Genomic DNA, 15,778 nt, shown 5'->3' with positions numbered 1-15,778 from the left:
CCCAGCACTGAGGAAGCTGCATGGTTTCCAGCACGATCTGTCTGATAGTGAGAGCCTACCGAGATAGGATGTCAGGTGCTGCGCTACAAAGACGAAACCAACAAAGACCCTGTTCTTCCTTCCTCCCATCCACGGAGCACCTGGCTTGTGCATCACACCATCTCTGTCACCCTCTCTTGCATAAGACTGACTTGTATTCTTCTCTGGCCTTGACTATGAGCTTGTCTTGCATGATTTCCTCTTTGGCATGGTTCTTTACACTCAGAAGGCACTTGACTATTATTTCTTGGGTTGAAATTCCAAAAGAGTGTTTCTCTGAATGACTCGACTACTATTCTTAGGCCGTAAAAGGCATTCTTTGAGATAAACGTTAACTGTGGTACTCACTGGGATTCGATTTCGGGATCTAAAAGTAGCAACTCTCCTGAGATCGTCATCTGAGGCACGGTACGGAACCACCAAAAGGGCAGGGTAAGTGTCACAGAGCTCATAGCGCTTATTAATAAAAGTGATTCTCCAATAGTGATTGGGCAAACCCTGCAGGAGAGAAGGATGAGTCAGTACCACACAGCTTCCCTCCCGGTTCGGCCCTTTGAGCCCATTTGCCTCACTGACCACAGGGTGGTGACGGCCTACCAGTTTGTCATGACTTAATCACAAGGGAGCCCAAACAACAATCAAGACAACAGAAGAACACAGGACAAAACAAAGGTGTAAATACAGATTCCCCTGCATTGAGATCTTCCTTTTTCGTTCATGTCAAAATCTCTACTACTTGGGTAATACAGATGACTCCAAGTTCACCCCCAACCACGCACCCGCCCCATTCCAAAGGAGAGTAAATCGTGTCTTCTTCATCTTCGTCTAATTGGTGGACAGAGACCAGGCTACTTCCTCTCCCTACTCAAAACCCAGTGAATGCTTCCATCTGCCCCCAAGGAGAGAGGGCTAAGTTTAGGAAGAAAGTGACTCGGGGAAGGAGGGAAACCCCTCTGGGGAGGCTCATTTCGCCACCTCCTATGAGTCTTGCAAATAGTCATTGGGGATTGATGCTTCACGATCACTTTCTAGGTTGTGTGAGAAATGCAGTCATTTGCATTCCAAACTGACTGCTAGTATGACAGGGAGACAAAGGATAACAGCTCCATCCTGCCATCTACCCACCAAATTGTACCTAGTATGGACTAGATCCAGAGGTGGTGGAATATTCTCTCCCCATACTCACAAATACACAAATATACACATACAAAGAAGCTATGTGGGTGTTTGCTTTGGGGACAGACATTGTACCTTTTCTTTAGGTCTGGCCCTATAGACCATGGACCAATGGACCAAACAGATGTGGAGTCTGGTGCTGAGTCCAATTAGAGAGTTATAAGTCCCATCAGAAAGTTACAAGGAAAAAAAAGATAGAATCTAATGGCAGTCTAGAACAGGATATCTTCAACAGCCCACATATGCATGCGATCTTAAAGTCAGGAACCATTTTGTTTCAAACTAGCAAGCAGCTTTGAACTTAAAAAAAAAATACTATCAGTGACAGTCCAAAACTCAGAACCTTCAGTGCTACAGAGCTCTCCAGAACATGTGTAATGTTTCAATGTTCCTTCTTCCACCTCAACAGCTGGTCGAGAACAGAGGTCATTAAAATGAGAGGCAGACGTGGCCTTTGAAAGCTTAATCATCTAAATCTGACTGATGACAGCAACCGGGCACATTATCTCACGAATGTGTTCTAGAGCTAAGCTCCCCCGACAAATCCCAGAGCATCAAAGCTGCTAAGGAACACACAAACCATCACCAAGACTAAAAAGGCCATCAGTCTAGGTGCTTGGTGGTAAAGCTGGTGGCCAGAAGGTTCTTCTCATGTCTAGCGTTCTGTAATTTGACTTTAGAGCTGCCTGTTAATACAAAGCCACTAGGCTTAATTTAGGAGCTCTGGTGGCGTAGTGCCTACAGCATTTGACTGCTAACCAGAGGCTGGTGGTTCAAACCCACCAGCCACTCCTCGGAAGGAAGGTTGGGCAATCTACTTCCGTAGTGATACCGCCTTGGAAACCCAAGGAAGGGTTGCTGTGAGTTGGGTCTGACTTGATGGCAGTGAGTTTGGTGGGGTTTTTTGGCGGGGGGGGAGGCTTCATTTGATTCTCAAAACTTATTCGACCAAATTTTCCAATTGTTTGGAAGAGTTTTGTAGAATGAGAATGCTGAAAACCTCCATCCTGAGAATCCCAGCTGGCCTATAAATTTGGTTTTGCCAGAGGTCAAATTGTGGCTCTGGTTATATAACATGCATTGGGTCTTCTTCACAGAATTGCTGCTACAAGAGACCTTTGTCCCTGAGCGGCAACGTTACCGTGAAGCCTCCTGCCTTTATTAGAGCAAACAAACATGTACGTAGGTGGTGTTTCTATAACAGAGCAGTGCAGGCAATGATAATACATGCTCAGCAAAGAAGTCATCACAGAAACAAAAACCTAACTCATTTCAATCTGCAAAACAGGGGTGAGTATACGTGAAAACTAACTTCCAGTAATAGTTAAGCTCCTAAACATACAAATCAATAGCAACATCAACTCTTAAAGGGGTCCAGAGGTTTGACTTCTCTGAGACCAGAACTACTGGGTTCATTTAATAAATAACATATAACTGATGCTCATCATAGAGGGGGAGGAAATAGAATTTAGTCACCTAGCCTTCAATTAGCTATAGAATGAGCTAACAAATTACAATGATATAGTAATTACTATTGACAGAATAAGCGGTATTATACAAAATTGTGCATAATACCACTGCCATTACAGAGATATTTACCAATTGCGTGACCGACAACAAACCTATCAACTTACCTGCCGTCTGTATTCTTCAACTGGATTATAAACCATCCATCCATCCACATTAAACTTTTCTTCATTTAAAAATGCAAACAAAGGCTAGGAGAAAAAAAAGTTTAAGTTCAGTGGGAAAGAATGAGAGTCTACTAATAGAACAGCCTATTTTTCACAAAATAAATTTCATCAGATTTTCCAATCATGAAGTCACAACCAAAACTAAGACTTTAACAAAGAAACAACTGTGGACACTTCCAGCCAGGCCTATACTGACTTTCATCTTGAGAAATAATTAGACACTCTTGAAAACCTTACATTTCTATGGGCATGAACATCTCCTTCAATTTGTTATTTTAAATGGTACTTTACAAAAATCAAGTTTCCAGACCAGAATATGCCTGTTGATTTTAAAAAGTATTAGTGTTAAAAAAAAAAAAAAAGTATTAGTGTTACATTGTCCTTTTTCTTTAAAAAGAAAGGTTTCTATAAACTACTGGGATCCATTTTAAACCAGTACTCTAAAAATCAATACATCAGGTAAAAGCCACTGAAAAAATGAAAAAGAAATAAAACAATCCAAGAATGATTCTGAGATAGTGCAAAGTCTCAAAAGGGAACAAAGAATGCTTGTCTATTAAAAAGTGGAGAGGACATTAGGAAAACTCTTAATTAGCTGTTTCCTGTGGATTTTCAATCGATGCCCTGAACTCCTTGACATGACAGGACTCAGACCTCACACATCAACTCTGCTCTATCTCTGCTCACTCATTAAGGCATCTGTTTGCTTGTGCTCATTTGAGATATAAAAGAGATTTAACAGGCCAGCATGGGGGGGGGGCGGGGAAATGGACAGGGGAAGAGAGATGCCAAGCCCCATGAAGACCACCCAGGTCACCCAGGAACAGAAGCTCGGAAGATAATTATTCAGTACCACTTGGGAAAACAGGCAATTCCTGGTATCGGAAGTATAACTTAAAGACAGAGGGCTTTTGGTGACAATAGCACGCAGATGTATGGTATGCCTCTTTATCCATAAACAGAAGATATGTCTCATAATAATAATACTACATATACGTTTATTCTCTCACAGTTCAGGAGGCTAGAATTTAAAAACCCTGGATGTAGCATTGCTCTGAATTATCCAGGCTGAATGCTGGGCTGTTGACATAGTTCTAGATGCAGACGGTTTGCGATATAGGGCTATGCTGGCACTGACTTGGGAAGAAAACCTAGAATTTGCTTAAGTTCGATTTCAGCGTGCTTTTTATTTGTTTCTTTTGTTGCTTGTATCCTTCCCATGAAGCTCAAGTGAATAAAACGTAGTGTATGAGCTTTGGGCAGTGTAATATGGTGATCTTTTTAAAAACAATGAATACAATTGCTAAAGATCCAGATAAAGCTTTCTTTCCAGAAAACCCACCATGTGCATTAATACTGTTAATGCCCTTGGACTTGCTAGCAGCAGTTTCAATGAAAGTTCTTATCTCTCAATCACTAATATTAAGGCACTTGACTGCTAACCAGAAGGCTAGCAGTTCAAACCCACCAGCCACTCCTCGGAAGGAAGGTTGGGCAATCTTACTTCTGTAGTGATACTGCCTCCGAAACCCAAGGAGGGGTCGTTATGAGTCAGGGCCAACCCGATGGCACATAACAACAACAAATACTGAAAGCGACTTCTTTTTTGCTTCAAATTCTATTTTGTATCTTACAGTAAAATTACTGGTGAGTGTAATATAAGTTTATAAAATTATTATCTCAGAAGATCAAAGCTACGTGGACATGACCCACACCAAAATTATCTCCATAATTATCTCAATATATTTGATTTAAGAGAACTCTAAACAAAAGCAACGTTTAAAAAATGTTGTCACTGAACTAGGGTTAAACCCAGGTTTGATCCCAAAGTCTAAACCTCACTGTGTGTGGCTCTACTGATGGGAAGAGAAAAGCAGCCCCCATTTCTCCGTTCTCTCATCCATGCAGACACCGTGTCTATCTGCCTCCCTCTCCCAGTCCTTCTCTCTCCAAGTCTTCCCTTTCTCTTCCATTTCTTCTTCCCCTTCATCTACTTCTTCTCTAAATCACCTGTGAAGAGTTTCTCATGTGCCAAAACCCATGCAGCAGGCACTGGGAATGTCATTAATGTGAGAGTCTTGAGTCTCTTCTATAACAACCCTTCATATTCTGAATGTGGCCAGGTGCGTATGATGAGTCAAGGAACTGCAAGCATGCCTAGGAGAACTCTGTGACAGAGACAGACAGCACCCAGCCAAGTCTTGATGCTAACAGCCAGGCTGGAAGCTCAGCTCCTTCAGGAAAATGATGACTCACATAATGTCATGAAACAGGAAGCTCTGCTTCTATCTGTGGGTGGAGATGCTGCAGGTGGAGAAGACCAAGGGTGCAAAATATTCCAGACGTCCAAATACATTTGCTTACAATGACAGGGCAACATTGTTTAAAACATTCCTTTTTGGTAATTATGTCATAATTTTCTTTAAAAACCAAGTTTTCCATAAACTACTTGGCTCAAGTATAAGCAAACACTCCAAAGGAACCAATGCTGATATTCTGTAAAGTTGAGCGTACCACAATTTACTTTCCAGATCCTTAAATTTTACTCTTTTTTCCTTAAAGAGTAAGAGAAGAGAACAAAGCAAGAATTTTAAAATATAAGTTCTCAGTAAAGTAACATAAAGGTGGGTTATTCTAAAAATGAAGCACTAAAGCAGAGATAATAAACTCCACTCACCTGTACCTCATTATTCAAAAGTCCAAAATTCTCTCCAAGGGGCCACTTGTTACAAGCCTAACTGGGATCCTGTGTGAAAACTGATGAAACCTAAAGTTAACATGAAAACCTAAAGGTCACGGGTCCTGGGGGTTTTCACTCTCATATATATTCTATCTCAGACAAGACATTTTCTAAAGTCTTTCAGTTTGTTAGTACTTTGTTAAACAGGTAATAATAAAGTCTACTCCATGAACCCCTCCAAGCTTGAATTTCATTGCATTATGATAAAAAAAAAAAAATACAAGAGCTACAAACAGATCCAAAGATATAGTAAAGCATACAGAGAGGAAAGTTCTGGGAACTTCTTAGCTATAACCAAACACCTTGAGGGTACGAGTCACTGGACCTGGGGACTTAGGACCATAGGCTCGGGGGACATCTAGGTCAATTGGCATAACACACTCCAAAGAGACAATGTTTTATATCCTGCTTTGGTGAGTAGCGAATGGGATCTTAAAAGCTCACAGTCATCTAAGATGTAACTATTGGTGTCTTGGCACTCATAGCAAAGAAGAGTGAATAAAATCAAAGACCCAAAGAAATAAGTAGTCCAAAAGACTAATGGACCATGAGAACCACAGCCTCCACTACCTTGAGACCAGAACTACATGGTGCCCAGCTACCACTAGCAACTGCTCTGATGAGGCTCACGATAGGTCCTCGACAGAGTGGGAGAAAGAAAAAGGTAGAACAACATTTGAGATCATCAGAAGACCAGACTTACTGGTCTGACTGAGACTGACAGAAACCCTGAGACTGTGACCCTTAGACATCCTTCAGGCCTGGAACGGAACCCACCCCCAGGGATCAACTTTCAGCCAAGCAGACAGGCCTAGAAAGTAAATACTAACACCTGTAAGGAGTGTGCTCCTCAGAACAGTCAACCACACGAGACGACGAGGGAAGCACTGGCCCAAAAAACAAAGCTCAGAGGGCAGGAAGGGGCAGGAAAGAAGGACAAATGGAATTGTGGAACCCAGGGAGGAAGTGGGAAGAGAGCTGTTGCATTCTGGGGACTGCAACCAATGTCATGAAACAAAATGTGTATAGACTGTTGAACGGAAAACTAATTTGCTTTGTAAACTTTCACCCAAACCACAATAAAAACTTCTAAAAAAGAAAAAAGCACAAGCATGATTCAGCCCCATATCGCAGAGCCTGAGAACAAAGAAGGTCTTTTGCCAAATGTTAGCTTTTTGGTTAAGGCTTCAGTGAGCCCTACGTAGCTTTCTTCTCAAGCAGGGCTCTGATGCAGAATCGGGGGTGCAACGGGGGCTAAGGGATAGGGTGGGGGTGGAGAAGGCACTTTCCAAGACGCCAGCCAATGTGTGTCCCCTCCTTACCCCTCCTGAACCAGAGTCTCTGGGGAGTGATCACCCTAGTCCCAGAAGAGACACGTGGAAGACACCAAAGCCAGCAGGAATCTAGTCTAAGGATGTTGTGTGGTCAAGCTATTGAGGGGGCTGCTTGCCTTTTTTTCCCCAAAAAAACTGATTTTGAAATAATTATAGATTCACAGGAAGTTGCAAAAAAAATATGCGGAGGTCCAGTGCATCCTTTGCCTGGCCTCCCCCAACGTGAACATCTTCCATAACCTCAGTACAACAGCAAAACCAGGAAACTGACACCAGGCGATATCCACTGTCAATGGCCGGCGCTGGCTCGCTCAAACAACCTGATGGCCCTTTATTCTGAGCAGACTCCCTGGGTGACACAGTGAACACACTCAGCTGTTAACCAAAGGCTGGAGGGTTGAGGCCATCCAGAGGCACCTTGGAAGAAAGGCCTGGTGATCTCCTTCCGAAAAATCAGCCCAAGGACCCCGGGAGCGCAGCTCTGCTTGGACGCACACGGGGTGAGTCACCTCAGCAACTGATCTTAGCACGTGGACATTTCATCAATTCAAATCTTACTAGAATCTCGAGGTACTACGCGTGCAGACTGAAAAACAGGAATCATGTGCATCTTTCTTCCTGGTTAAAAATAGCACAAAGTAATATTTGAACAACGTTAAAGGAAAACGTTGAGATGAAAAATCTTGGATTCACACTAGGATTAGAAACAGCTCTGACAAAGGGACTAGAACTTGTCACTTTAACGTTGTGTCTTGTGGGGGAAAGTCATCCAAATGGCAATAGCTTCTAGCTGTCACTTAATTAGCCACTATTTTTAAAACATCTCACTGGATTCTTTTGTACTTAGCTGAGTCTATCTGTATATGCTGCGTGATTCCTGGTTTCCTTTTTAGAGGGGGAGCTGCACACCACCGACTTAGGATTCCTGGACTCACAAGGCCCCTTCACGGAGAGCCCCTTCCCCAAGGACTGTCTCAGAACTGGAGTTCGCCGATTCAGACTTCTAAACACGAAATACCCATCAGATGAGGACGCTAAAGAAGCAAAGCACGTTTACATGGTTCTGGGGAACAAACTGCTAAGCTGTGTGCATTTAAAGGTGCTTTTGAATGATGTGCATGGTGTCTAGCTAACATCACAACTTGAAAGCATCAACTCTTCTTTAGTCTTCCTTATTCATTGTCCAGCTTTCACGTGCATATGAGGTGAGTGAAGATACCATGGCTTGGGTTAGGAGCACCTTAGTCTTCAAAGTGACACCTTTGCTTCTTAACACTTTAAAGAGGTCTTCATTTATATTTGGTTTCTATACATAATTCCTCTGGATCTCAGTTCTATTATTGACTCAATCTGCAACACTGGGGAAACAGATTAGTATTCCTGGGTCTCAGTTGCTGTCATATATAAATACATACATAAATAATATAAAATATGTTTATCCATGTGTGGTGGTTATATTCGTGTGTCAACTTGGCTGGGCCTGGTTGAGTGGCTGGGCAGCTGGTGGTAGTTTTTCCCATGATGAGACTGGTAACCAACTCCATGGTGGGATCTACCACAAGCAGCTGAGTAGCTGCCTTTGGGCTGTGGTCTGCTTCCTGGATATAAGAAGAAGCTTTGAGAATGGTCTCTAGCCTATGGCACGCTTGGACCCTGCATGTAGCCATGTCGTTGCTCAGCAGCCTGCTATGCTCTGCTGACCTTGGGACTTACAATGGACTCAAGTTAATGACCTGCTGTGTGGTTTGGTAACATCGGGACTATACCTTTTTACTTGTCAACCTTGGGGGGTTCTCAGCCTCAGCAGCCAGCAGCTGTCTGAGTGGAGAAAAGCCTCTAGCTCTAGTGGACCGGGAGCAGGAGGCAGAGCTGGACCCCAAGATTGAGGGGCTTTCACCCAGCCCCTAGAACTTGGCACTCTGAACTTGAACTTTAAGCCTCCAAATTGTAAACTCCTGTTTGTTAAGGCCATCCCATTGGTGGTATATTCTTGTCAGAGCAGCACTAGGTAACCAGAACACCATGTGTACATGTATACGTGTGTATGTGTGTGTACCTGTTGTTGTTAGTTGTCTATAAGCCAATTCTAACTCAGCGTAGCCTCGGAGCAGAGAAAAACTGCTCCATCGGGTTGTCAAGGCTCTGAACTTTTGACAGCAGATCAGCAGGCCTGTCTTCCCAGGTGCCTCTGGGGGCTATGAACCACCAACCTTTTGGCTAGTGGATGAGTCATTAACCATTTGCACCACCTGGCTGCCATCATGTGTGCGTGTGTGTATATAAGTTTATATCTATTCACTGATTCAGGAAAGGACCACAAAAATACATTTGCGCATCACCTGAAATCATCTGGAAAAGCCTATTCTTTACCATCTGTCTGCACTCACAATCACTTAAGTACTCACCTGCTGCTGCCCCTCCTACCCCTAATCCTCACTCCGAGTCATCTGGACCACTGATCACATCTGGTCCTACCAAACACACCTATTTCCAGGCCAGAGCTCCGGGTCTATGTTATCACCTGCCTCCTAGACACCGAACCTGGCTGTCCACAGACACTTCGGACTTAGCATATCTAAAAGGAAACCTGCCGTCTCTTCCCACCTCCCCTCCTGTTTTCCTCATCTCTGTCACCGGCCCCACCATCAGCTAGATTCCTCCCTCTCTATTATCCTATCCTCCCTCATAACTTCCATTCATAACTGCTAATCTGTCTTGCAAGAAGTGCAGCCAGAACGCTTCTTGGATGTGAGGATGATGAGACTAGGTCTCACCTACTTTGGACATGTTGTCAGGAGGGACCAGGCCCAGGAGAAGGGCATTATGCTTGGTAAGGTGGGGGGTCAGCAAACAATAGGAAGGGCCTCGATGAGACGGACTGACACAGGCACTACAACAGTAGGCTCAAGCACAGCATGGAGCGTGAGGATGGTGCAGGACCCGGCAGTGCTCTGTTGTGCACAGGGTCACTAGTCAGGACCAACTCCACAGCACAGGGAGAGCTGTGTGGGGTAAGGGCTCAAAAGCCAAACAACGAACCACAAAGAGGAACTCAGAGTAGCAAGTGAAGTATGTTGGCTTTCCCATTCAGGGCTCCTGCAGAGCCGGTTATCATGGCCTCTCGGGGCACAGGAGCTAGCACACTAAGCCCTGGACTCACCCAAGATGGGGAGTCAAACAGGAAGCCGCCTTCAATAAAGCTCATGTTCCCCACTGCTACCACCTCAGTGTAAGGATGAACTGGAAATAACTACCTGTGATCAAGGAAGGAGAGAAATCTTCACGGCTCATTTGCCACAGGTAATTTGTGGCCACAAGTGAGCCCTCAAGTAGTTGCAGCCAAAGTTCACAAAATGTGCATGGTCAAAACAACTTAAAGAGAATCTCATTTAAAAATGAGCCCAGGCTGTTAGGACTCCAGGATGCCTTCAGTGTAAGCCTCAGAGCTTCCCCACCGGAGAAACTTCCAAGAAATACGAATTCACAGGCAATAACTCTGGTAGCATAGTGCCTAAGGCACTTGACTGCTAACCAGAAGGCTGGCGGTTCAAACCCACCAGCCACTCCTCGGAAGGAAGGTTGGGCAATCCTACTTCCATAGTGATACTGCCTCGGGAACCCAAGGAGGGGTCGCTATGAGTCGGGTCCGACTCGACGGCAAATAACAACAACAATTACAAAACACACCAGGAGAAAGCCAAGTCAGCAGAAACTGTGGTCAAACAAGCTCCAAAGATTTTGGATGACTGTAATCATTGGATGTATAATATAAATGATGTGTAATATACTTCAAGGAATAAAGAGGGAGGTTGAAAGTGTGAGTAGAGAGACCAAGACAATAAATAATGGCCAAATTTGAAAAAGAATCAAATACAACTTTTATAAGTGAAAAATATTATCATTGAATAAATACTTAGCAAATAGGTTTAAGAGCAGATCAGGCATAACTGAAGAGAGATGTGAAGTGGAAGAGAAATCGGAAGAAATTATCCAGCTCCCATGGATCATTCGAGCACTACACCACCAGAGCTCCCAAGTTTTCTGTTATAAGTCTTTATATCTCACATATATTTTATAAGCATTCTTTTGTGTTTACTCAAGAAAAAAACATTATGAAAAAAAGGGGTGATTAAGAAAGTCAAGTGATAAGAGTGAGATAACAATATAGAACAAAATCCAAATTCATAAAAAAAAAAAAGGGGGGACCAGGTTTGCTGGTCTGATAGAGCCTGGTAGAACCCCTGAGACTATGGCCCCTAGCTGCCCTTTAGGTCTGGAATTGAACCCATTCCTGTGGTTTCCAGCCAAACAAAAGACAGGCATATGAGCTGAACTAATGTATCTACATTAGGTAGATACACTCTTTGGAGAGATCAATCATGGGAGAAAGAAGAGCTGTGTGGGCACAGGGAGACAGCTCAGGAGACAGGAGTGCATTGGAGAGAAGGACACAGGGAAGAGGTAACCATTGGGAGGAAGTGGGAGGGGAGCTGTTGCACTGTAGGAAATTGCAGTCAATGTAATGGGAAAAAAATGTATGTGAGCTGCTATATGGAAGATGAATTTGCTCCGTGAACTTTCACCTAAATCACAATTAAAAAAAAAAGTCAAATGACGATACAGTGGAAAAGAGTTAGGACTATCAGACTACCAAGTTTCATAATTTGTAAAGTCTTGAGTAACTTTCTGAAGAATAGTTCTACTTGACTGGGAGGACTAGCCGTCCAATTACAATGAGTTCTGAGATAAGCAGATGTTGAGGACATGCAGGCAGTAAACATGATGCTTCTGGACACATATGTAGGGCTTCCAGTTGGTTCTTCCTGTTTCAGTCATGGTCAGTGATGTGACACCAGAACACAGACACATTTGTAAACTGTGGGTGTACCAGAATGATAACTAGAACAGGAAAAATCACAGGTTGATGCCTTGCTAGAAACCAAATCTTCCTCTTAAAAAACCAGTGTAGTGTGTGTGTTGCCTAGCAACCAAATCTCTTGGCTGGCAGAGGCAGAAACAACAGTGCCCAGCTCAAAGATGGCAGTTACTATACCACTTTGAATGTGTGTCGCTCTCCACAGTCCCAGTAATAATCCAACATTGGGCTCTTGAAAGGGCTCACTATACCTCTTCTGAGTCTCCTGTTCCACAGCTTCAACCCATTCCGGTTATGGGTCAAATATACCCACATTTAAATTTGGGTCTGTTCTGATTTTGCTGCACTGGCCCTAACTGGTTTGAACCAGATTGAAGCCCTGCACAGATGGTAATACTGGGGAGGGCCCATATGGGACAAGAGTTCTAGGAGATAGGTAGTGAGAAGAATGGAGACTGTTTAAAGGCCGAAAGGAAGAAAGCAGTGGAGAGAGAGCTACTGAAGGGAGCAGGGCAGTCTTGGAGGAGGCAGGAAGGGAAAAGATCTGAAAGCACGACTAGACCCTCAATTAGCCAAGTTTATGATTTATTCAATAAAAGGAAGTCCTGGACCAAAAGAAAACAGAAAACTAAAACACACTTCAGTCCGGAGGCCACATCAAGGCTGAAAAGTGTGTGTGTGTGTGTGTGTGTGTTCTAATTTCAATGCACATCTGAAAAAGAATTACTTGGTTTTATCCACTAATCCTGTAATTTGTTTATAAAGTAAATTTCAATTTAGTTTAAAATCTCAAAGGAATTTATAAAGATTTTTCCACTTATAAGGAAAAAAAATGAAGGCAAAAATAAAGTACCCTATATGTTGCTAATTCACTATCTGTAGGATTATCTATACCTCTCACTCAAATCATCCAAAGAGATTGGTGCCCCATAATCTATAACCTATTTTCAAAAGCACGAACAACTGGAGTAATGCAAAAAAAGAATACAAACTAGACACGGGCCAGTGCTTAAGTCACAGGACAGGCTTTGCTGGGCCAAGCTGGGCAAAAAGAAGTAAACAGTAAAAACCACAAAAACCAAGGCAGCAGTGACAAACGCCTGCAAATACTTAAAAGCTCCACTCTCAAAGGTGCTGCTATTTCCAAGACCTCACTTCAGGCCTGAGTACCCAGCGTTCCGCCACGAGTTGGGGGAAGGCTGCTAGTCTCCAAGCAAAGGCCTTGAAACTCAGCTGCTTTGCTCTTAAAATGAGACCCAACAAGTCTACTGACCTGTGCCTATTTCTACAGCCATCAGAGGTCCAAGTTACAGAAAACAAAACACAACGTCAACAACAACTCTGCAACTATGACTGCTAATCGCCTCACAGAATAACCACAGGAACTACTATGATACTGAAAAGCTCAAATTAAGCCAAGATGTCACAAAGCAATGTAAAGTGCTGAACACCCACCTGACTGAGGCTGAACAGGGTTCAGAAACCATTTCTGCAGGCCAAGATTACATATCCCTGGTTCCTCTAATTTGCATATCTAGTTAAGATGCTTTCTGGGTTTTCATACTCTGAAATTTCAAAGATGTGCAAATTGATCTTTTATCAAGGTGCAAGCAATGCTTTGTTAAGAATAATACCCTTTATTTGTATCCTATGTTTTTTTGAAATGGCTTAAAGTGTCCTATTTATGATCACAATTGTAGTGTGAATGTTATTGACAACACCTGGGTTGAGATAATCATCCTTGTTGCTTGTACATGCTGAAAAAATGGCCTGCTAATAACAGAACAGCTGGCATTTACTGGGCATTTATGTGCCAAGGAGCTGTGATAATGTAGTAGTTAAGGCATTTGGCTACTAACCAAAAGGTCAGTGGTTGGAACCCACTAGCCGTTCCACAGAAGACAGATGAGGCAGTCTACTTCCATAAAGATTTACAGCCATGGAAACCCAACGGGGGTTGCTATGAGTCAGAATTGACCCAATGGCAGTGGGTTTGGTTTGGTTCGGTTCTTATGTGCCAGGCACTGGTACAAGCATCTGACTCATATTTAATCCTCACCACAAGCCCGTGGGTAGGGGCTTTTATTCTCTTCATGACAGATGAGAACATGATACACATAGATCTCAGGTGTCTTCCAAGGTTGCCAAGCAGGTATGTGACAGTAACAGGGATTCAGATGGTCCAGCCTCTGTCACGACTCCACTCACTGGGCCTCCCCTGCCAGTGGCTGAGGTGCACCAGGAGCCAGGGCCTGGCTTATTTCCTGTACCTCTGCTTCCCTTATGGGAGTCTACATCCCATGAATTTACTTATAAACTCAAGTCCTTCACTTCCCTAATTCAAGAAAGCTCATGTAGGCCTAGAGCTGCAGAGACAGATTTAAGTGACTGTAGTAATACCAACTACACTCATCTGTCAGTTTGTCATACTGTGGTAGCTTGTGTATTGCTGTGAGGCTGTAAGATATGCCACCGGTATTTCAAATACCAGCAGGGTCACCCACGGAAAATAGGTTTCAGCAGAGCTTCCAGACTAAGATAGACTAGGAAGAAAGATGGGGCCATCTACTTCTGAAAGAATTGGCCACTGAAAACCTTACAAATAGCACTGTCTGATGTATTACTGGAAAACTTTATGAAAAGCCATGAAACAATGCCTGATATAATGCCAGAAGGTGAGCCCCTCAGGTTGGAAGACGCTCAAAATATGACTGGGGAAGAGCTGCCTCCTCAAAGTAGAGTAGACTTTAATGACATGGATGGAGTAAAGCTTTTGTAAAGCTCTTTGTTCGTATCCTTCTGGTGCTGGGGGTCACTGTAAGTTTAGATGCTCTCTAAATTCCATTAGCTCTTCCAAGGAACTTACACACCCACAGGGCCAAAGGGAGCCAGCAGAGGATGATATTTGTGTATCCAGCAGTTTGAAGGACTAAGTTATTTTACTTATAAGACCTCATCCAAGTCGTTATAGTTAGTGTGACATTCAGAGTGGAGGGCAATGAAGAATGAAAATGCAGTAAGGCAAAGCTTGGGTCCAATTCCAGGTGGGAACTGGATTCATGCTGATGTATACCACACAGTCAGCTACAAGAAGAGGACATGGAAGAAGGGATAGCATAGCTGATGTCAGATGGATCTTGGCTGAAAGCAGAGAATACCAGAAAGATATTTGCCTGTGCTTTATTGATTATGCAAAAGCTTTTGACTGTGTGGACAATAACAAATTATGGGTAACATTTTGAAGAATGAGAATTCCAGAACACGTAATTGTTCTTGTGAGGAACCTGTACATAGACCAAGAGGCTGTTGTTCAAACAGAACAAGGGGATGCTTCATGTATTAAAATCAGGAAGGGTGTCTCACAGGGTTGGATCCTTTCACCATCCTCATTCAATCTGTATGCTGGGCAAATGATCTGAGAAGCTGGACTATATGAAGAAGAATGGGGCATCAGGATTGTAGGATCACTCATTAACAACCTGTGATATGCAGATGACACATCCTTGCTTGCTGAAAATGAGGATGACTTGAAGCACTTATTGATGAAGATTAAAGACTACAGTCTGCAGTGTGGGTTACAATTCAATACAAAGAAAACAAAAATCCTCACAAATGGACCAATAAGCAACATCGCAATAAATGGGGAGAACACTGAAGTTGTCAAGGATTTCATTTTACTTCTATCTACAATCAACATCCATGGAAGCAGCAGTCAAGAAATCAAATGATGGGACTTCTGGTAAGAGGGCGGAATAGGGGGAAAGACTGCACAGACCCTCTTCAACAAAGAAAAGAGGAACCAATTGACACAGACACAGAAGATAATCTTGGACCCCTGAATCTTGAAGGGAAGGATATAGAAGTGGACTAAACCCCAACTAGCAGAAGAATTTGCATGAAAATACCAAAAAAGGGCACA

The 15,778-nt window shown here is 43.2% G+C and overlaps 1 protein-coding gene across 1 annotated transcript in view; it reads right to left on the bottom strand.

Annotated features, from left to right (window-relative positions):
- The window catches only part of MTM1 (myotubularin 1), a 93,966-nt gene that overhangs the window by 28,071 nt on the left and 50,117 nt on the right, over window positions 1–15,778 (bottom strand). The window contains 2 exon segments of the mRNA XM_042782927.1: window positions 388–537; window positions 2,850–2,933. Coding sequence (XP_042638861.1) covers window positions 388–537; window positions 2,850–2,933 — 234 coding nt within the window.

This window comes from Orycteropus afer, unplaced genomic scaffold, assembly GCF_000298275.1.
Source record: "Orycteropus afer afer isolate SDZICR_OR568_19922 unplaced genomic scaffold, OryAfe1.0 scaffold00519, whole genome shotgun sequence".
NCBI classification, from domain to species: domain Eukaryota; kingdom Metazoa; phylum Chordata; class Mammalia; order Tubulidentata; family Orycteropodidae; genus Orycteropus; species Orycteropus afer.
This window is presented reverse-complemented; position numbering and strand designations above follow the sequence as displayed.